The sequence below is a fragment of the Nannobrachium achirus genome, assembly GCF_963921795.1.
Source record: "Nannobrachium achirus genome assembly, chromosome: 4".
In the NCBI taxonomy this organism is placed as follows: Eukaryota; Metazoa; Chordata; class Actinopteri; order Myctophiformes; family Myctophidae; genus Nannobrachium; species Nannobrachium achirus.
The window spans coordinates 33,210,608-33,234,544 of record NC_137813.1 but is presented as its reverse complement, the minus strand read 5'-3'; the positions used below and the strand labels follow the sequence as shown (position 1 = coordinate 33,234,544).

The 23,937-nt window shown below is 41.7% G+C and overlaps 1 protein-coding gene across 2 annotated transcripts in view; it reads right to left on the bottom strand.

The window, feature by feature from the left end:
* The window catches only part of smurf1 (SMAD specific E3 ubiquitin protein ligase 1), a 36,164-nt gene extending 12,609 nt beyond the window's left edge, over nucleotides 1-23,555 (bottom strand). For both annotated transcript variants that reach the window (XM_080723792.1, XM_080723793.1), the window contains exons 1-3: nucleotides 23,302-23,555; nucleotides 3,490-3,528; nucleotides 1,478-1,586 (exon numbers count right to left, since the gene is read on the bottom strand). In XM_080723792.1, the coding sequence (XP_080579918.1) occupies nucleotides 1,478-1,586; nucleotides 3,490-3,528; nucleotides 23,302-23,356 (203 nt within the window). In that variant the 5' untranslated portion in view covers nucleotides 23,357-23,555. The remainder of the gene's footprint in view (nucleotides 1-1,477; nucleotides 1,587-3,489; nucleotides 3,529-23,301) is intronic.
* Nucleotides 23,556-23,937: the final 382 nt, after the last annotated feature.

Here is a 23,937-nt window from a genome sequence, read left to right as displayed (position 1 = left end):
TCATATTAGATCTCTAAATCTATATCTGACATATGGTGCAATCTAGTGTTCAAAGGTCAAGGTCGGCAATTCCTTATTTATAGCTTGTTACACTCCTGAAATGTACTGTACAGTTGGGACTGAACAGTCAGTAAATCACTCCCATTCTTTAATAACAGTGCCAGCTTGGAATTATGGCCTTTTCTTTTAACTCTCAAATACCTGGAACGCGCCCGAGTCGCGTTAGATTTGAACCACTTTAACCATTATTTTATGCTTTAACTATTGAAAAATAGCAGATATACAAGCTCACAGCGCGGTGCCGCGCTGTGAGCTTGTAGATCTGCTATTTTTGAAAAATCGTGAAAATGAGTGCAAGTCTTTGAATATATTTGACGCGATCTTTGACCCGACTTCTAAATCCTTCCTCTGAATCAGTGGTTCTCAAAATTTTTCACGTCAAGGACCCCCAAAATGACAGGTATTTGGCCACAGACCCCATCTCAAAATATGTTGTTCCAGGGACCCCCAGAAGCAGAGATTTGACTTACAAACGTTTGCTTTAAAAAATATATATTGAAAGATTTGCATACATTTTCATGATTTTTCAAAAAATAGCAGATCTACAAGCTCACAGTGCGGCACTCGGTGCCGCGCTGTGAGCTTGTATATCTGCTATTTTTCAACAGTTAAAGCAGTCAATAATCCTAGGCCTAAATGGGTTAAGGCAGACATTTCACGTTTTCAGCAATTAGGTAAAGCAGAGAAGGATATAATAAGGGGTCCAAGGACCAAAGCCATAGTTTCCAGGCATTATTCCAGCAAACCATGAATGATCATCATGTAAGAGAAAGGTGTTAATGATAGGACAACAGCTTAGAAAAGGTGTAGAAGGAAGTACAGTATTTTCTGGACTATAAGGCGCACCTGACTATAAGGCGCACTGTCAATAAATGGTCTATTTTCAAACTGTTTTCATATATAAGGCGCACCTGACTATAAGGCGCACATAATAGACGCTACCGTTGCGTTATGCATCCAACAGATGGAGCTGTGCTAAAGGGAATGTCAATGTCAATGAATGATCCATTTATAAGGCACACTGGACTATAAGGCGCACTGTAGTTTTTTGAGAAAATTAAAGGCTTTTAAGTGCACCTTATAGTCCGGAAAATACGGTACTGCTATAGTGACACAACCCAAGAAATACTTGTGGGAAGTAGTTGGCAAAAATGCAACTTTATTGCAGAGAAAATGGGGACTGCAATGGTCAAATGGGGCTATGTTGTCCCCCAAGCATGAACAGTTTCAGGTTGAAGGTAAACAATTAAAATAATAATAATAAACACTTATACTGGAGAAGTCAATACTGACAATGGTAATTCTAGTTATCCAAGTCAGAGACTGCACATAGTGAAGTAAAATGTGGAAATGTGCATAGGAATTAGTTAGTTTATCATTTGATGGGAAAATCTCCACACCGCAGCAACATACTCACAGGTCGTAATGCTGGTTCCATTTGGGGTCTAGTGTGCTCTTGACTGTGTCTGTGGAGTGGCATTGGCCCGATCCGTCCACCACCACCTTAGCAAATGGGTCAGGCAGGCCTACAGACAGACAGACACGCACTTTAAATGTACTACTTAAATTCCCAAATCCCTTAATTCACGATGGCTGTCTGGAACGATGCCCCTCCTGTTATGCAACACCCATTGTACCCATTGTTAGAGTACTTAATGCAACAATTATCAGAGTACTTGGAGGCCAGTCTATGTCATGGTTACAAGGATGAAAAATTGATGACATCAGCATGCTCCACATATGGCATAAAAGGGACAGACAGACAAACAGATATATCTCTCCATATGGGCATAAAAGGAACTGAGAGTCCCTGAGTTATGTGCAACACACACACACACACACACACACACACACACACACACACACACACACACACACACACACACACACACACACACACACACACACACACACACTTTTAATAAAGAAATATTACGGTTTTTAAACTATTATAGACTTTCAGGCGACACATCGTCATTGGAACTGAGAAGTCAATTTAAATGAAACCCCAGAAGCACCTCCCCTTAAATGTATGTATCTATAGTGGCGTTTCCATAAAGCCACTTTTTGCGCATTAACGGCTTAATCGCAAAATGTTTTTATGGAAACACTTCAAAATGCGAATAAACTTTCATTATCCGCAAAAAAAGTTATCCGCTTGGAGGAGGATTTTGAGCCTTTATCGAATAAACTAAATGCGCTTAAGTGAATGGAAACAGGTCAGACAATACATGCGAATAGATGATGACGTTCTAGGTCCGTTTCCTCATCCCCTGCCGCTTTGTCCATGGTATAGCGTTAGCCCACAAAACAAACCTGTTGTTTGTTACACACGGAGTGACACGGACCATGTGTAAATTCCTCCCGTTTTCACCTCAAGCCATCGGTGGCGAGCGAACCCTTCCTCATCCCACGGTGTTGCGTGCCTGACGTGCCCAATCTACAAGCTCACAGGCACAGCAGCAGCTCGCATCCACGTCTCCGCGCCGCGTTGAGAGCTTGCAGATCGGCCACCTGACCTTCCAGAGGACGCTAAAACTTGCACTGTGCAACTGCAGCGACGCGACCGTGGTTTTCCCGGTGAACCGGTAGCTTTATGTATTGAGAGGAACTCTTGCCAATTTCGTAAGAGACTCGTCGCCAATTGTATTTAAAAGTTATTTGGGGCCATGATGATGATAACACCTTCTTCCCACTACTAGACAGCGACCGAGTCACAGCAGTCAGACGTGCAGACGGTGCAGTGCTCAGGTTCGGTCTGATAAAAATCAGCCCGATCAACTCTTGCGACGTCGCTAATTCGAATGACACCCGCAAATGGAAACATGCTAAATTCGCTTTGTCTTAATGCGTATTTCTGATAATACGCTTCCCTAATTCGAATAAGTTTATGGAAACGCCACTTATGTATGGTCTGCCTCTGAGTCTGAGACCTGAGAATATTTTGGAAAGTAACACAATGGTGTCACAAATGGTATGCATTACCTGAGCAACCTATGAACACAAACACATTTCCAGGTCCAAATGTCCACTTCCGAGTGCCTGTGGCAATTTGGGGCAACTAAAAATGTAGTGGTAATTGTGAAAAATATGCCATTGTAAATTTATATCAATAACAACCTGGAAATGTTACTTAATACATAGTATGACTTTAAGGATGTCTAGCATGTAGACTGGACATGGATCATCCCCTTGGATGAGCCTGCAATCCGTAAGCCTCAAACAGAAAGTTTGCGTTTTCTATGCTGCCAAATAAAAGGGCTATCAATTTATAAACACACCAAAACGGCCATATGTTCAGGTGTAAATGGCAGACATTTGGCCACAGACTGAGACATAGTTTTATGTACAAACCCCTCCCCCTCTAGAGACAACAATAATTCAGACTGATGTAAATGAAAGAGAATTAAAGGTGAACAAGTTACTTACGAAAGAAGTCTTTCTTTGCGAGGTTCTTGGCACATAATACTGAAAGAGAACAGAGAGATAGTCAAGAAACAGCAGAGCTCCCGTGACACGAAACAGAAGAAACAAAAAAGAATCATATAAAATTGTTTAAGAATTACATTTGATACGAGTTGGGGATAAAGAGACTGTGTGTGTGTGCGGCTGTGCACAAATGTAAAACGAATTCTTCCATGTGTAGGCAGTGGCATATTTATGCTGCCATAAAGAGAAAGTTTGCCAGTGTGGGTTGAATGCCAGTGAGGATAATGTATGATGGCCCAAGGCTACAGCTGACCGAGGAACTTTGTTGGGACACACAGATACCACAGTAAAATATAGGCTAGTGCCATGCGGAGACCGTATATGAACACACACACACACACACACACACACACACACACACACACACACACACACACACACACACACACACACACACACACACACACACACACACACACACACACACACACACACACACACACACACACACACACACACACACACACACACACACACACACACACACACACACACACACACACAGTGAAAATGGCAGAACTTCTCCCTTCGCCACGTCTCAGGGGAATCTGACCGCAAAGTGCATACGTTTGTGAGTGTTTGTTCAGACTGTGTGTACTTACAATATATATATATACACGGTATATATATATATATATATATATATATATATATATATATATACATACACACACACACACACACACACACACACACACATACATATATTTACACTGTTTACAGATTCCACTGTGTGTGCGTCCTTGTTAAATGTTGAGTGAAGGCCAGACTGTCTGGTATGAGAGCAGGCCCATGTTACATCAGGTCAGATCAGTTAACACTGCTCTAAGGCCAGAGAACACCACTGAACTACTAGAAACTCATTTCTTGGTGCCCCCCCCACCCCCCACACAAACACACACTCAATTACAGCTCTTGTTTATGGGGCAGTGTGGGAAATGATCCAGGAGGACCAGGTCCAATAGCTTACATTCCAAGTTGCAGTCTGACACTCACTAATAAGTGGAGGGAAGGCTTTACTTGCATTTGTTCATTGATTCTTCTTGTCCAGGGTTGCGTATCGTTTGGGCTTTATCCGATTCCGGTGCTATACCTGTTATTTTAATAATGGGGCTGAACTGGTGCTGAGTGGTTAGGGAGCCAGAGCTCCTGGTTGTCGCAGGTACGATTCCCGGTCAGTCAGCTATGTGTCGATGTGTCCCTGTGCAAGACTCTTAACCCCTAATCGCTCCCCGAGCGCCACATATGGCTGCTCGCTGCTCCTAGTCGTTATAGGTCGACGCTGTTTTCGGAAATCGTATAACAAACGCGCACATGTCCGCAGATAATCGAAAATACAGTGGGAGCCTGGTAGTGGGGGCTTTATAAATTAATTTAAATCTGGTAGTGAATGAGTTAGTTAATACCTGGAAGAGAGTGTGTTAATAAAGTAACAAGGACTGAAGGCACCTCAATGGCATCTACTTTGAAACTCTGTTGGTTATTATAAACATCAACCAACACTAAGGAGATCTAAAATAGCACATCATGTGTAGGTCGGCTACTTTCAGTGAGCGACACCATCATATGGTGTACGAGTATAAATTGAGCATTATACATGGTGCATTGCTCTGCGTTTTAGTGTATCCTTCCATAAATTTGAGTTGTCCACCCTTCTATAGGTTGCATGTCCAAGTGAAAGAATCCTGGAATTTACTGAAGCTACACAGTTTTAGACCATTTAGCATTCTAACATTATTGGCTTTTTTTCCCCAATCAACCAGAAATGGAACATTTTGAACAGTGTTTAAGCTAACAAGCTAATCAAGACATTTAACTGTTCTGCTGCTGTAGACGATCCTCACCGTCATTCAAATCGGTGACTACATGACGCCGTTGACAGCGCTCACCGTCAATCTTACTGTATTTACAGTAAATGTATTAATACTTACATAATGTCGCCCCGGTCGCGGCCGCATCGGTAATGTCCGCGATTTGTTTAAAACGCACGTTGGGCGTGCACGCGAAGTGAAGCTCCTCCATGTTAAGTCAATGGAGAGGCCCATAAAGATACTTCATTTAATCCAAAAGAGCCATTTTGAGCCATTTTGCACCAGATCTGATGTAAACAATACACATGGCAGGGCGCAGCCATCTTTCTCTTCTCGGCTCACACTGTCATGTGACTAGATGACGTAATCGTTGCCGTCAAGTGATAATCCAAAAAAACAAAAACAACCCCCTTCCAGCCCTTCAAAATAATAGCGGCGGCCGACGGAGGAAACGGCGCGGCACCAAGGCAACAAGCAACCTTCAGATTAAGAGGCACGAGTTGTGTTAAGGGTAAACTTATGTCCGCTGTTGAGCAGCCTGTACCACTCATTCACACGGGTGGGATTTTTATACAACCTTTGGAAACGAGTAAAAAAAGGCTGTGCAATGGCCATGCACAAATTGTTTCTCAAAGCTTCCAGTTTACATTACACTGAATCGGATATTTTGGTAAATCTTTTTATCCATTTACAAAAATCTCAGTTTTAGCAGCCAAAAACCCAAGTGCACAGACAAAAGGGTGTTTAGAAAAATATCCATATATGTGTATTGTGTAGCCCGGGCCTTAATCCGTTCCAGGTGATAGGTGACAGCTTTGGGCTTTAATAGAGACTTCTGCCCAATTACTCAAAAGTCAGGATTGTAAAATGACCGAAATTATGTAGACAAAGTTTGAGAAGTTTACTACAGCAAGAATAACAGTATGGTGGGCAAAAACAAAAAAGAACATTTATATTCCATGTCTGTCCGTTTCATTGTTGCAGACAAATTACTACTCTGGATACCTAAATATGTCATTGTGGCCCTACGATCCTTTTTGAAAGTTGGCAGTCCTCTAGCCAGCCAGAAAATGAACAGTCAGTCACACAGACAGCCAGTGTCAGTCATACAGTTACTGAACAATTCAGCCAGCCAGCTAGCTGGCTAGCGGTTTAGGATGTGGTGTCTGTGGTGGTTTGTGTGTGTGTCTGGCCTAGCCTGGTCTATATCCTGTGATTAACCCGTGGAGAATGGCTGCAGGATACACTTCCCTCTTACACCCCCACCCCTCCCCCCTGACTCACACATTCCAACCTCATCCTCATCACTTCCACAAAACGAAAGACTGAGACACAGAGGTAGAGACTTTGCAAGACAGACAAGATGCAGATGGAGGTAGACGAAAAAGGCACAGAGATATAAAGACAGAAAATATAGGGAGAGAGCGACATACAGCATTAAGGACGGCAAGACACTGCTTCCTCCTCCAGACCTGCAGTAGAGGATGGCTTTCTCTCACAATTCAATCTATCTCCATCTCAGTCAAGACATCCCTCACATCTCTCTCGCATGTGCCTGCTGAGGTGTGTGTGTTTTTGGCAAGCCCTTTCTCAGTGTGAAGATGAACGCCTCTACCAAGGTCACAACTGGCCAAGAGGCAAATTCAGTTTATCTCAATATATCCCCATTTACATTTTTGTCTCCTTTTTGTCTCAGTTCAATTGCATTGTGTTGAGTTAGGGTTCTCTGACTTCTCTCGTTCTCTCTCTCAAGACTCACGAGCAATGATGGAGAGTTCTATTTATCTGTTCTTGAGGGAGTAAGATGACAGAAAATAGAGAGATGAAAAAGCTACTCTTATGGCAGGGATGGACATCGGTATCGGCCAATATCAGAAATCGGCAGGTATCATACCAAACCGGCCAAATCGGTGACCGGCAGGTCACTGACATAAATATGCCAAAATCGGCCAATTGTATCTATGGCACTGCACAGCATGATGCTCGGTCCTGTGACTAAGTAAACATTAGCAAGTAGCAGCCAGTCTACTTAGAGGCAGCCTACAGAATACAGATGGTGCTGATTACCTTTGCAATGTAAGGATTTATTCCATAATCCTGTGTCAATGTCGTCTCCAAAAAGAAGGGGGGGGAAAAGCATGCGTCACCTGCTTTCCTCCTGCCTAGTCCAGACGGTCATAATAGACTGGATATTGTCTGTGATTTTGGATATTGTACTATTGTGATTGATTTGGCATTAGTGTTCTTCTAGCTTATTGGTACTCAAATTGAAGTATGTCTTGTAGGCCTACTTGGCCTGAAACAAAAGGGTATTGGAGCAACCCTATTTTCTAGTTCTTAGCTAAAGAAATCGGTATCGGAAAAATCGGTTTTGGCAGGTCAGACCTTCATAAAACCGGTGGATCGGTATCGGCCAAGAATTTTGCAATCGGTCCATCTCTAGTATGAGCCCCTCCAGGAATTTGCTATAAAATATATTTTTTCCTTTGTATCCAGCATTCTCCCCTAATACTGCTAGGACTTGCAACGAGTCCCATACCGACATAGATAACACTGGGTATTGGTAATATGGAACAAAATTAAAATAATCTGTAATATTTTTACCACGATAAAAGGTGTAATGAAAATACTGATAAACTAGATAATATTGTGCAATGAATCAGAAAAGATAGAACAGGCCCGTACAGCTAGCGTAGCGGTCCGGACACCAAGACTGCGCTGACCCTGGTTTATTTGGTGCTAGATGGTGCTCTCCGCTAACTTATGAGTCACTATTTGTTTCTGGGACTGTCTGGACTCCTGCCCATGCAGTGGATCACATGATCGCAAAAAATCATTCAACCCCCCATGGGATTGATTGAAATCTATGTCATATAGCAGGGTTCCCCGATTAGTTTTCCCCAAGGGCCGAATTATGTCTAGGGTATCAAGCCGAGGGCCACAACATTGCAGGGGGCGACGGTGGCGTTCCCGCTACTCCAGTGACAGTTCAGATATCGTCGTTGTCGGGTGAAAATCTTGTATGTCCAAAACCGTTCGTTTTGCATTTATCATTTTAAAAATGATTTAAACTAGTGAAAACAGCCGATCTACAAGCACACAACGCCTCGTGGTGAGAGGCCTTGTGTGCTTGTAGATCTGCTGTTTTCACTACTTTTGTGCGACGGCCTCATATGATGAAGCAGGGCTTTACTTTGTGAAAGAACGTACACATTTTGAGATACGAGATTTCCACCCAACAATGACTATATACTAGTGTTGTTGCTGCTCTTATACCCACCATTATTACTGGGGTTGGTGGGGGCCGCCTATTGGGGAACCCTGTCATATAGCATACCTCTCGTTTTCCCAGAAAACCAAGCTCCATTCAACTCGCAATAACTATGGAACGGATTATCATGAAGGCGGGCCAGATTTTTGAGACCCTAGTATGTGTTTTAAAGTGATCAGTGCGTGGATTGTTGTGGAGAACAATATTCTATGATTTTTGGTTAAGGTTAGTGAAAAGCTCTCTGAATCCGAAAACAATGTTTTAACTCGGTAGTTTAAGAATTATGGCAGAAAAGCCTCCCAAATAATCTTTTATAAAATAAAGGCTACAACAAACTAAGCCACATGTGTTACTGCTCATCACAATAGTAACAATCACCCAAATGAATAGAGATTAGAGAACTGGGTTCTTAACTCACTGAACGCCAAAAACGTACTACGCGTCTTTGATCTGTAGTGCCAATTACGCACTTTACGTCTTTTGAATTAATCAAAAGTTTTATATTTCATAATCTAATTGTAATTTTAAAAATCCGCTCTAAACTCATGCCGTTAGGACCGATTTGGACCGATTTGACTGTAGCACCGGGAAACACAGTCCGGATGGTAGAACCGAACATTGGTTCCTACCAACTTAACGTTAACTATAAACGTTCGTTTATACACTTCCCGTCCATTCGGCGATTGAACGAGCCCTTGATAGCGATCGCAGGCTCGGAACTGTTATAGCATGTTATCAAAAAGGCCTGGCCAAAATGTAAACAGATAGGCCCCGGTCCAAAAAAATAAAAGTGTCTCTTTCTTCTTCTATTTGACGATCAGATAGTAGGAGAACACCACCTGGTGGTTTTCAAAGGCCATTGCACTCTAGAGAACACACAGTCCCAATGACAGCATAAACATATCATAATGATCAAGACATCTTACACATGTTCTATTGAAGCCCAAATCTAATGATAGGATATATATTTATGAATATACATTTTTTCCTTTGTAAGAGGGATAGTGTGGCTTTCGATAGAAGCATAGATTTATATATGTAATTTAAGTACAAAATATGATTTTGGCCCCCATAAAAAGGTAAAATTAAACAAAATGGCTGGCACCAGTTTTGTAGATTTTTATTAAAGGGTGGCATTCAGTGAGTTTTAATGTGAGTGACCTGGACACACTATTCAAACACTCACAAGTTCCACAGGTTCGCAAAGGCTTGCTGTTAACAAATTGCCATAGAAATAAAAAAGAATTGTGAGTGACTATACTGTAATTTCACATTATCTTCCTGTGAGATACTGTTATGAACTCCTTTTTTATTTATAAAGTGCTTTAATGTGATGTGTCTTAGAATCGATTAATTTCCACAACTCTAGTATGTTCACAACAGTCTGCAGCAGCATTATTATGTATGGGTGGATTGGAGCTAATGTAGCTAATGGGCGGCAGTGGATCAGGGGTAGAGAAATTAGATAGTCATTAGAACACGGAGGGTTCCCAGTTTGATCCTGGGCTCCCCCAGAGTTAAGTGTCAAAGAGTCCTTGAGCTGGACTCTGAACCCCTAGTTGCTCCCGGTGAGCAGTTTGGTGCCTTGCATGGTTTCCTCCGCCATCCGTGTATGAATGTGTGTGTGAATGGGTGAATGTAATGCACACTCTGTGTATCTGCACCTTGGATAAAGGTGCAATATAAATGCGCCCTTTACCATCCCACAACCTTAATTAGAATCGCTCCAAAAAATAGTGTGTTTGTGTGTGTGTGTTTCCATCTGTAACTCCACGTTCAGCAGTTGTTCAATTGTCTAAAAAACATAATACAAAAATCAATAACGCATGTACCTTGCCCAACATCAACTTCATCACCTTCAGATGTGTCTCTACTTCTCATAATCCCCAAATGTTTAAAATATTTTCCCAAATTTTGGCCTGTAGGCGGCTGTCCTGTGATGCGATTTACATCACAAATGGGCGTCAACAAGCAGCGCACTCCCAGTCCCAACTGCCTGCAAGCAGAGATGGAGTGAGGGGGAGGGGGGCAGTTCCAGAGAGAGCAACATCACAGTCTGTCTGCTTCACACCAAGGGGCTGTAGGCTAGTTTTATTTACCATTTAATGTAGTAGAGCAGTCTTGAGGTAACAATGTTTTTAAAACCACTGGTTCCTGGCCATACTTCAGGTCAAAATCTCAGTCTGAAGAAAACTAGAATTCAAATATTCAATAGAAAGTTTTGGTGCTTGTTGTTTTCTTAATGTGTTAAGCCGCAGGGGGGTCCGGGGGGGTAATCTGCCTAAAATGTATGGCGAAATTAGTACAGTTGTGGACACAAAATGACAATGATCGTGCCTAGTGTTCACCCACCAAATGTCAGCTAACCCCTGGAAATGCACAAATGTAGTGTAAAACATGACACTTTTCCTTACAAATTGTCCTGCTGTGATCACTTTTCTAGGAAAAGATGATTGAAAAAGACACAGCCTGTGGAAAATGTGCATTTTGAATAGAGAATGAGCCTCAAGATCTCATTGGATGTCATCAATTGAAAGGCAAGATTTTATGAATATATTTCAAACTGTAAACTGTGCAGCTGTTGTAGTGAGTGTTGCTGTAATATGAGTGATGTAAAAGTGTAGGGTGAGAAATGATGAAATAAAAAGTATCAATAAGGTGTAACAATACTGTAATATGAGTAATGTATGGATGTGAAGTGAAATGGCAGCTGATTGCTATGGTTGAGGCCAATTGTGTTCGGATAGACACCTTTTATTTATATCAATGAATCATGCCGGAAAAAAAGGTAAAGAAAAAAAAACTAAATTGATTGGTCAGATAAGATTAACTGTTGCAGCCCGTTTAGACCATTCATGCTACTGTATGTAAACTAAAAGCTGTAAGTACAAAACATAACATCATAGAATGTATTTTATGCAGGGCATGACATTAAGCCTTGTCCTGTTGTCCGGGACAACAAACTAATACATCTTTATGGACAAGTTCATTAAAAACGTACTTGTCCGTTGGACAAGTTGCTTCACTTTTTCTGTGACGCTCCTAGCAGCTTTGTGCTGTATGCAGACTATGTACTGCCAATATGGAGTGGAGTGCTGTTAGCAGTCCTTTGATATTCATTCTCTTTCAATACATAATGTCAATAGGGCTCAATATTGGGCTTCTACAACCACCAGACAGGTTAAAGTATCAAGGTCAGATGTATATTTCCAACAACCGGTTTAATAAAGTAACTCCATTGCAAAATAAAAAAGCAGAACCAACCGAACAAGCATGTGTGATGCACACTGAAGTCAATGGTGTGGAGGTAGTTTCTTCCCACGAAGTAAATAAAGGATAGTCGCTCAGTCATAATTCATATCATGAGTTTTGTTTTTGAGCGGTGGTCACACCACTCCTAAGCTTGAGTGTGTGTAGGTAGGTTACTATCTATGTGTGTGTACAGTATGTATGTAGCGCGCACACACACACACACACACACACACACACACACACACACACACACACACACACACACACACACACACACACACACACACACACACACACACACTTCAACTTCGTTTGATTTTGAAGGAAAGGCAGCCAATAATAACGTCTGATACTATTGTCTAGCTTTCCTAATAATCACCTTTCCAATATTTTTGTTGAGCGGTCCATTTCAGGAAAGCTGAACCTCATGTTATTCCGTGGCTTGTTTCTTTACTTTCAAAAATGGAAAAACTACTCTACTCTCTTTTTTTTAAACGGCTACTGGCCATTTCATCTTTCTTTATGCTAAACGTGCGATCAAACTTTTATGGCTAGATGATTACATGAAACATTTAAAACATGTTTTAAAATCAAATCAAGAATATGAATTTAAAAAAATAGATGGCCCGTCTGTCGCAAAATTGTGCATAATTGTCATGAACGTCATATTTTTGGTCCGTATAACAATTACATACCAATTTGTACTCAATAGTCAAAAAGCATCACATCACGACTCACAAGGTGTTGTTAGCTTGTAGATTCTTTTCACAAGGCATGCCATGCAGGGGGGAAAAAAACACTACATGCCCCGAGGCCGAGCTTGTGTGTCTATGTGTTGTTGCATTGAAAGGCAGGTGTTAAGCATGGCTTCATTTTATCAGGCTCGATGCCAATAACGCAATATACAGTATGCCTAACAGGGCTCAAAATGTACTTTTTCACTTGGTAGCACCGGTGCTACCAGTTTAAAATGTAGGAGCACCAGAGAATATTTAGGAGCACCCAGCACATTTTTTTTAATTAATAAAAACAACAATTTAACTTCTTCTGTGCCATATGTAAAGTGGGACCTCTTATATTGCCGTTTCGCCACCAAAGGGTTAAAAAAATAGTGTGCACGCTGGTGTACGAATTCGTGCACAGATGATGCACTATGCATGTACATGCTATTTACAGCTTTCAAACAAAAAAATCCGCTTGGAAATCCGTTCAGGCATTCAGGAGATAGCAGCCCTTATGTTTTCTTCAAATGTAAACAAACATGGCTGCCATGTTTGAAAGATGGGGTTGGTATGGGGGTTAAACATGCAATTTCGCGATCACGATCATGCCTAGTACATTGTTGGAAGGCCATAGTTAAAAAGTCGATTTTATTATAGAAGTCGATTTTTTGGCAGGGTATGAGATAATAGTGTGGTTTACATACAAGTAACATAAAATTGTGAAAGTAGTAAAATCACATGGTATGCCACCACTGAGATTCTATGCAATATCCTGGGCCAGGATACAAAATGTAGTGTCCTAGTGCAGTGGTTCTCAAACTGTGGTACGTGTACCACTGGTGGTACATGGGCACCCCTCTGGTGGTACTCAGAGGAGTTTCCCAAAAATAAGAAAAAATATATAAGTGGAGTGAAATATTTATATTATACTACAGGTAGTTCTTCTGACCAAGCAATTGATTGCTTGGTCAGCTGTGCTGAAATGAGCATGAGGGCACACCTAGCCATTAATAGAGGATTTGAGAACAGATTAATCACATTAGAAATATCATCAGTTTGCATGGGAAGTTCACAGATAGATAAATCTGTTTGATGACCCGGTCATCAGATTATTGGCTTAGAAATGCAACAAAAACTAAAAAATCTCCATGAATTCAAGGAATAAATTGGCTTACTGTGTTAACTCTGCATATATGGGGTGGGTCTACGCACCTGTATTTTAACAAACCGGTATTTGGTGGTACTTGGAGAGACAGATATTTTCTGAGGTGGTACTTGGCGTGAAAAGTTTGAGAACCACTGTCCTAGTGGATACAAGAAGAATGGGCTCTAAGGAAGAGTGGGCACCTCAGTGTAAAGTTGGCTATTTTGTCCAAAATGTTAAATAAAATAATTGGAAAATGATCTTAAGTCATGTAAACTACCAGTATACATGATGCACGGTATGTCATTATCAGACCTACACGTACATTTATCCTTGAACATCTTCTTTATGTCCAAAATGATTGGATTATGGTTTTGTAGCAATTATAGAAATATTAGACCTTAAAGGCCTGGTGACACGCCCAGAAGTTTAACATTATGATACAGTAGGTCACGTGGTCTTTCTCCAAACAGTCTGAAAAGGAGGAGTGGCCGTATCCGTTAGTAGTGAATGTATACTTCGTCCGTCGTGCGGTGCCGCGCACAACGTGACGCACACACACACAGAGTGTATGAGCTGTGGACTTCAGTGCATGCTCCGGTGTGCGTTCCATTACAGCAGGAGATGGCTGCTGAGCTCAGAGTAGCTAAGCAGATTAATGGTTTAATCGTTCACTTTGTGATACAAGCGTGAAACTTGGTACATATACTCTTCAAATCCTGCTCTCTTCAAAAATAGCGCGGGCCACTCAAAATTCCAAGATGGCGGCCCCCAAAATCCAAGATGTCCGCCCAAAAATGATGTTTTTCCTTCATAACTGGAATTGCATTCATGTTAAGACCCATAAATGTATTGAAGTTGAATATAAAGATGGGCATCGCGGATGTTTTGGTACCAAGTACATGTATGTATCTATTATGGTTCTTGAGATACAGCATATACTCAGAGCAGAATAATGGTTAATTTCATAGGGTTAGGGTTAGGGTTAGTTCATCGTTCATTTGTAATGCAAGTATGAAATTTGGTACAATTACTCTCTAAGGGCCACTCTTATGGAAAAAGGCGCTGGCCACTCAAAAATCCAAGATGGCGATAATTTCCCCCCAAAATTGGCAGCCAATTTAGTGAGCAGATAGTGATCTAATCTTTCAGATTGTGATACAAGGATGACATGTGGCACATTTACTCTTTAAGGGCCACTCTTAGGGAAAAAGGCACTGGCCCCTCAATAATTTGAGGGGCCAGTGGCCCTCAGGGGCCATTTTTCTTCAAAATGGCAGCCACGTTGGCGAAGCAGTCAGTGATAGTAATAGTGTAGCTTATCTGTAGTTTGTGTTATGTATAGTAATTGCTATATTCTACCTAGCATCTGTACTTACTGTATGTTTAGTGTTTTGATCTTGTAACTTTGTTCTAGTTTCCCCCTGGTGTTGTGCATCTTATTCTGTAGTATTGTTCCAAGTGTTTCCTGTTTAAAGCAGAGGCCATATGAAGCCATTCCTCCAACAAGAGCAGCTCTGCTTCAACACACCAAACGTGCTGCGTATCAGGCAGGGTGCATATGGGGTCAGTCCACCCAGCGTCAGCCAGCATCAGAGAGTCCAGCTGACTGGGGATGGAAGAAGTTTGGTGAAGAATGGCAGATCTTTTGGACAGCCAATTCACCACTTGCAGAGAGTTGTCAAGAACTCACCAAATGTGGCTGCAAATCAGGGTGTAGTGGAAGGTGCAAGTGCTTCAAATTGGGGTTTGTCTGCACAGCACTGTGCAGTTGCAAATGTGAATAAAACCATTTGGGCAAAACATATACATCTTGGGAAATGGTCACCATCTTCACATTGCATGTGTCTGAGTGTTTTAAGTGAGTTATGGAGAGATGGCACTTTTCATGCTTGTATGGCATCCTGATATGCTCCACTAAGGTGGTGGCCATCTTGAACAAAATGGTTGCCATCTTGAATTTTTGTGTGGCCAGTGCCTTTTCCATTATAATGGATTCTACATAATATATGTGGCAAATGTCATCCTTGTATCACGATCTGAAAGATTATATCACTATCTATTATTGAAGAAAACAGACGCCATCTTGGAATTTTGCGTGGCCAGCACCCATTTCCATAAGAGTGACCCGTAAAGAGTATTTTTTCCAAATGTGATGCTTGCTTCACAAAGTGAACCATTCTTATGAAATTAGCCATTAATCTGCTCTGACTATATGCTGTATCTCGATAACCGTAATATATACAGACATGTACTTGGTACCAAAACATCCGCAATGCCCATCTTTATATTCGACTTCAATACATTTATGGGTCTTAAAATGAATGCAATTCGAGTTATGAAGGAATAACATAGTTTTTGGGCAGACATCTTGGATTTTGGGGGCCGCCATCTTGGAATTTTGAGTGGCCCGCGCTATTTTTGAAGAGAGCAGGATTTGAAGAGTATATGTACCAAGTTTCACGCTTGTATCACAAAGTGAACGATTCTGATGAAATGACCCATTAATCTGCTCCACTAGAGCTGGGGAGGAGGACCCTCGTACTAATCTCTGACACCTTTTTGGTAGAAGACTTGTACTTTGTACGCAGTTAGGGTGGATTCTATCGCAGATTCTATAACATTTTTACCCCTAGAACTGCTTGTTTTAAAATTCATTTCATGAAGTCGCATCTGTTCTCCTCCTCGCACGGTGTTGGGTTAGTTTCTCAAGATGCTCAGCGCTCAACTCCGCCCCCTCCCCCCATATTAGCCAATCAAAGTAATGTATTGCAGTTACTGTACAGAAAGTACTACTTTCAGTACAGTAACTACAAAAAATTAATTTGTTTGGGTAATTTAACATGACATCATTAAAAACTTATGCTAATTTGATAGCCTTAATTAGCTGTTTTGGCCATGTCAGCCGGCCTGGACTATAAATGAATGTTGAAAGCAAGGCCAACTAAGCAACTACACTTCAGAAACAAGCCCAAACGAAAGCAACCCACAACTAGCAACATTATAGGAAAACAAGATCAAAGTCGCTTATAATGAGCAGACCTGGCAACACTGCCATACCAGCTTTCATGTTCATGCGATCTCAGTGCACATGCGCACAACTGCGTACAGTAAATACAGTCGGCGTACAGTCAGTCAGCTGATAAAAATGTGGTTAGTCTTTTGCAGTTCTCTGCAGTCTGTGTACAGTCAGAAAAAGTCTCCTGTAGTCTCTTTGGTGTGAAGTCACCTTTAATGAGCACTGGTTTTGCTTCACTCGGCGTGCCGATTTGGTCAAACCACCGCAAATTATTGACAGTGGCACAGGTGCTCCCAAATACATTTTTAGGTCGCACAGACAAAATTTCAGGCCCAAAACGGTCACAATTTCGAGCCCTGCCTAAACTGTACACGTCAACTTTCCCTAGAGATCACTAAATGAATATTTTCAGGTTGTGCATAAAATGTACTGGATACCTGCATTATGGTCATTTCCCCCATCTTTGAACCCCTATCAAACACAAAAACACTAATAGTATTTGTCCCAGTGAGATTTTAGTAAGTTATGGGGAGCATTCCTGTAATCCATGGTGGGTGTTAAATTGTGTTATTTATTGATAATTGATAATTTCATTGGGTTGTTCACGAAACACAAGATTCTTAAATTGCTATTGCAACAGATTTAATTGGTTCATTTAAATAATCATTTCATTATGAAAAAGTAATGCTCCTGGCCAGTGGTTACAGGGTGGGGCTACTGATCTTGAAAAGTCAAGAAAATACAAATATACCTTAACTCACTTAGCGCAGAGCGAGCCAGATTTCAATATGAATCTGCGCTTATAACGCCAGGAAATAGCTATATTGAATCCCCAAAATCACATTACATAACCAGGTACACGTGCCTGCGAATGCCACAAGATGACCACTAGAGTGAGCCATAGCCCATAGACTTTCCATGGTCCCATGTTAAGTCAGAATAAAAAACGAGGTTCAGGACATAACAGGATGGTACAATGACATGCTCTCCATTGACATTCAATGGACAGGCCGCGGGCCGCCATTTGAGCTCAATACTGCTCAATTCGTGCTTGATCGTCTCAAACCACCATTGGTATGGGCATCGGAACGTATATAGATGCCACACAGAAAGTTTCCGAATCAAAATCCGACCTAGTGAAGCTACGTGAGGGTCGGATGGTTTGCATTGAGCCTAGCGGCTAACAGAGGCCTACGTAAACAGGAAGCTATGGCTTAAAGGTGACGTCATAATCGTATCCTTTTTTTTCACGGTTTTCATCTGTATGCTAGTCGAAGGTAAGCTAACCGTTCCGCTCCGTCTATCAACCCAAATTAAAAGCTTAAACAATGCTTTTATATAAAAGTCGCTCCGAGTCGCTCGGCACTAAACGCCATCATTAGTTAGTCGCCCCGAAAGTCGCTCGGCGCTAAGTGAGTTAATGTCAAGCCAAGTGAGAAGTTTGTAGTGTTTGAGGGTATGCACAGAGCACATGCTCAGGCACTGCAGGTTGTCTGTCTGAGAAAAAAATATTACAATGAATGAAGTTACTTCCTGTCCTGACTAAAATTGACTTGTCCTTTAGCAATCTAAAAAAAAAACAGTAGCATAAGCCTTAAGGACACCTAAGCAAACATCTCATCTGCTTGCTAACAGCACTGACTGTGCTGACAGATGTTCAAACACAAACAGACACACACTAGACTAATGGGTTTTTGTGCTCAATGTGTCCGATTAAGAAAAGCAGATCTATATTTACCATTGACCAACAATACCACTAGACCAGAGAAGTTGTAAGCAAAAAAACATTGTCTTTTTAGGTGTGTGCATGTGCACGAGTTTGTGCACGTTTAAATGCATGTGCCCGCCCGGGCCTCAGTCAACCAGAGGATTAGGCCTACTAATGTATGCTTCAACTTTTCAGCTGTTTTTTTTTTCTTATTTTTTTTGTCCCCCAAGCAATATAGCACCAAAGTATGAATTAGATTTTTAGCCAGGCAATCAGGCATGTATCCTTTATAATTCTCTCACTTCCTTGTTTGCCCCTTTACTCTCCACTTCTCTGCTTTTGATCGCTCTCTAGATGGCTTCACTTGCACAGCTCCAGCCAACCCATTCCTCAACCTCTTTGCCCTCTTTCCAAGTCTGTCCATCCAGCTCTTTGTGAGTATCAGTTGTCTGCTGTCTTGGCTCTGCTCTGTGTGTTGAGCTTTGGGCCAAGGTACTAGTATCCAATCTGAGTACCTGGCACAAGCCAGCATAAGCCCACAGCGACACGTGCCTCCGCCGCCAGCCAATTAGAATGATCCTGTCAGATCAGTCAGTGAAATAACCATTCATAGGAAAGTGATACAACTGGCCCTTTTTATTCACAGAAATGAATTTACTTTGTCTCCCATTCATTAATAAACTTCTTATTTCTCAATATATATATATATATATATAATATATTTCTCAAAATATGCTCAATTACATATTTAATGTTTGCTATATGCTATCCTAATCGCTACTGGATATATTATATAAAATAAGCTGGTTGAGACCAACAATCCTAAGTTTCTTTTTCTTACCCGAGTCTGGTATTCACATTTTAACATTAGAAGTGATCAGATGATACAGGCTGTCAATGTTAAGATCAACATGGGCTGGACAAAGGAATTGCCCTCGTTTTTCATCCGTAATTGAACTAGGTTTTCCTGAGGTCCCCAAACTCTAAGCAGCTTTTGTGTAGACACGATGAGAAATTAGCACAAGCCACCTGCCAAAAGCTGGTATGTTCTGGCTGTGGGTGATGAATGTGTCCTACCTTCGGCAGACAACCATCTATTATTCATACATTAGGCTATATTGTAGCGTAATTAATTGCCTGATAAAACACCTCAGGACAGGTGACCGGAGTAACTCTGAGTCCACAACCAGTCAATCATTGTGGCTGGACAGTGAAAATACTCCTGTCATTGCAAATAAGCCAGTATAGGCTCCGTATTAGCCTATATAGTTTTCTACTTCTAGTAGACAGAAAACGTACATTTCCTAACATTTTGAATAGTCTTCATTTGTTCTTGAGTTTTGAAACATTTAAGTATTAAGCCCAATTTAAACTTTGTCATTTAACCATATCGCTAGCTGAAAATAGCTTTTTTTTTTTTACAATATGTTTATTTTCTTTTTCTTTCTTTTTTAAAGACACACATAACAAATACAAATCTAATGGAAGAACATGACGCGATACCAAGAAAAAAAGGTTTTTAGTCCAGCACCAGCCAAGGCATATGTGAGAAACTAGTCATATGCTCAAAGCCACTTCAATATCATATAATAGAAACCATACACACTGAAACATACAATTGTACATTTCTTAAAATTAGGATATTAAAAACAGACTCATCATAATTCTCAGTAATAATAATAACAACCAGAATACAAACACAGCGGTTACAAAACATTTTCACATCAAGGATCCCAAATTGATAGGCATTAGTCCACAGACCCAATTTGAAAAGATTTTGGTCCAGGAAAGAGGGAACCCCACAAGAGATTTTTGTTATTAGACTAGATTTAGTACAGAATTCAGTAAATGGTCTATACTGTGGGGAGATGACAATGGAGAGAGTGAAACCAATTATCATTCTGAATAGTCATCCTTATACATTCTCTCATTGGGCTAACGTCTTGCCTGTGAAATGGTGAAATTAAACTGTTCCTAGTTTTGCTGGGGAGACCCGGCCCTTAAGCACTGCTGGGGGTCCCTGGAGTCCACTGAGAACAAGTGATCTGAAGCATGCCCATGGGACTCTCACTCAGGCCCTAACACCTAATAAAATCATAACCCATGGGTACTGGCTATAAAACCTCAAAGAACAGGAGTACTGGTCTTAGTATCTTATCACTGAGCCAGTTGTTGCACGATTTAAACTTTAAAGTGTACATCCATATAGATTTTATTAAGTGTGCAAAACTTCATAATTTTACTATGATTAATAACACAACATATAGAATAAGCTCTCCTGTATATAACTAAATGAAACAAGTGTAGCTCAAGTGTAATTGTTGGGGGAAATGACACAGTGTACGAAGGACGCAACACTGTCTCTATTAGCAATGTGACTGTCCATATATGCACAGTCTTGGCTCTGAGATCTAAGACTATGCGAAAACCTACATGGTCTTCTCTTTGCTCTCTCTGATCTAGGCCAAACAACCTCTACACACAGACTAAACACACTGTTGGCCAGCCAGGCAGCATTACACTCCCATTGGCTCATCGGACATTCCTCACCCAATTAGAATTCCTCTCATACCTGTGGGGGCGGGGCACAGTGGGGGCAATAACCTCTGTCTGCCTGTACCCAAAGAGAAATAATGGCTTGGCTGGCTGACACAAAAACACATGATTCTCTCCCTCTCTCTCATCCATGCCTGCCCTTTGCAGTGAGTGCAGTGAGTGCACACACACATAACACAAACACCCGCTTACATTTTCAAAGATACATTAAACTCAGATCCACACACTAAAACAAACGCGCACACACACACACACACACAGCCAAACAAAAACTCAAGCTTTTGAGGCTCAGCTATCTATCTCTGTCTGTATGCAAGTGAGCAGAGTCAGCACCCAGCAGCAGAGAGTGTGACAAGGACAAGATGCAAGATGTGTCAATCAGAGTTTAGTCGTGTCTGTCCGTCTCTTCTTGCAAATAAATATGGCACAGGTTGTTGATTTAACAACACGTGCAACACACGGGCAAGGCAAAAAACAAAACAAAAAAAACGTCAAGTTATAACCAGAAGAGAGCACATCAGCATTTTGGACAGACAACACTTTTACTCAAAACCCATCCATCACAATCATACACTTGACTGTGTCTTGGCCTGTAGCCACACTACCACCTCTAGAAAATATTTAGGCTGCCAGGCCTACAAGGTCTGCTCTGTGTGTATGTGTTTGACTGTGAACTGGGAGAACAGAGGACAAGGCGTCTGCCCAGCGGCACAGGGTCGTCATTTCCATCTGAATAGAGGCCCCTGGTTGCCCAGCAGGTCTACAATGGCAGCTACAGTAAACCCCATTGTTCCAGTGGGGGTGTGTGTGTGTGTGTGTGTGTGTGTGTGTGTGTGTGTGTGTGTGTGTGTGTGTGTGTGTGTGTGTGTGTGTGTGTGTGTGTTACCCCTATCTGCCATGTGAGCATCAAATAACAGAGGAGTCTGACCCTGAAGCGAACAACACAGCGATGATTGTATCAAAAAGAGCCCGAACGTGTCGAGCTCTTCCTGGCTGGCCGGCGCTAAAAGAGTCAGACGTCTGTCTAAACTCTGTCTAAACTAAAGATGGAAGAGAAAACAGAGTCAATCACATCCATGCATAATCTACGCTACCGTGTCAAATATGCCAACGGGATCGATTTTCAACAGTTGCGTTTGACTACGGAGGAGCATACAGAGTGAAATTCTACTATGTATGTGTTAACTCCGGGAGTGTAGTAGGCTATACAAATGGACCCAATTTGGTTACATTTCTACACTCTCGGAGTAAAATTAAAAGAAGAGTTCACCGTGTAGCTCATCACATTCAGGTCAAACGACTGATTCGGTTGGTCTTGGTCAGCCCCCCAAAAATGGGTGTAGCTAAACTAAACTAACAAAATCCGCTAACGTTAGCTAGCTACTAGTAACCTGCCTGGCAATAACACATAGACCGGCCGCTATCAGACTGAGTGACTTCTATTGCAGTGGTTTATAACCAGTGGTCCTGGGACCACCAGTGGTCCTTGAGGGGGTTCCAGGTGGTCCCCAGCTAAGTGATGGAGAGTTGGTAACCAAATGGATCTTTAACTCTCGAGTGTAAAATGAAACCAAATAAGTCCATTTGGTTTCATTTTAAGCTCTCGAGAGTTAAATCATTGTTAAACATTTGCATTATAATTTAAAAGAAGTCTACACTATTAGATAATGTAGAAGAATTCTTGTTTTTGTTCGGTTTGCCTGTTCTCTCCTATAGTACAAACATCAATACAGCATCGAATGGAATTGTGCAAAAAATCGTATCCAACGACAACAAAAATGTTGGTTGGGTCTGAGAGTCTCAATCTCAAATGGTGGTCCGTGGCTCAAATGTACAGTAGCTCCAGTCCTTTCGGAACCTCAGAGCTGCTACATAGCGGAGGGAGAGGTTCCGAAGGTAGCTACTTCAAATGCCCAATAATGGACCTTGTCCTTGGTATGAAAATGGTTGAAAACCACTGTTCTGTTGGTTTTAGTGAGTGGAATGGTGTGTGTGAACGCGCCAGGCAGCAGCCTGGCTGTCCCAGTTGAATCATTCTCCTGCTTGTCCTCCACTCGGCACCGTCGGCAGCTTAACGGTAGTTTGGTTAGCCGCTAACGCGCTAGCATCGCTGCTAATGTTTGGCGATACACAAAAACCGGATGTTTAGGCAAAGCAACGGCTCTGACAAACATTCTCACAGCAGTTTAACGACTAAAACCACCCTCCGGGATGTGAACAAGGGCCGTGAGAAGCGGCTTATGACTGCCAGTTATTTTATTTTTTTTACCTGTCAGGCGGATTTTGATGCTGGAGCCGTTCCTTCGAGTCCCAGGATTCGACATCACTCCGGGGGGAAAACGGCCACGCAAACTATCCCGCTCGGGTCCCCCCGAAAAACGCGATTCCACAGCCCAGTCGGAGGATAACGAGCTACGGTGTTGAAATCCGTGGTCCGCGTCGGATTTCCTCGCGGCGAAAAGTGTATTATTTTATCGCAAAGTCCCCCCCGTTCCGTTCCTTCGAAATCTCACAACACAGACGAACATTTTCAGGGCTGGCTCAAAAGCGTTGTGACGTCACGCTGTTACGGCAATACGTGCTCGTCTCCGGGAAGCGTGGGCGTGCCCGTGGAGTTCAGGAGGAAAAGGGCAGGAGAAATTAATAGGCTATGTATGATTAGTGTGGTTTGGTTTCCCAATTACATCAGGGATCTCAATATATGGGCATGAAAGAGACACAACGATCTCCATATGTGGCCATTAATTTATTAATGAAAAGAAAAAAATCTCCATTAACTTGAATGGGGAAAATTGAAATGGTAAGATTCACGGCAACCACACTTGTAATTTCCCAGAATTGCATCTTTCTAGTTGTCATTTTATTGACTAACATATCTGCAGGCTATGATTGTTGTGTCATTTTA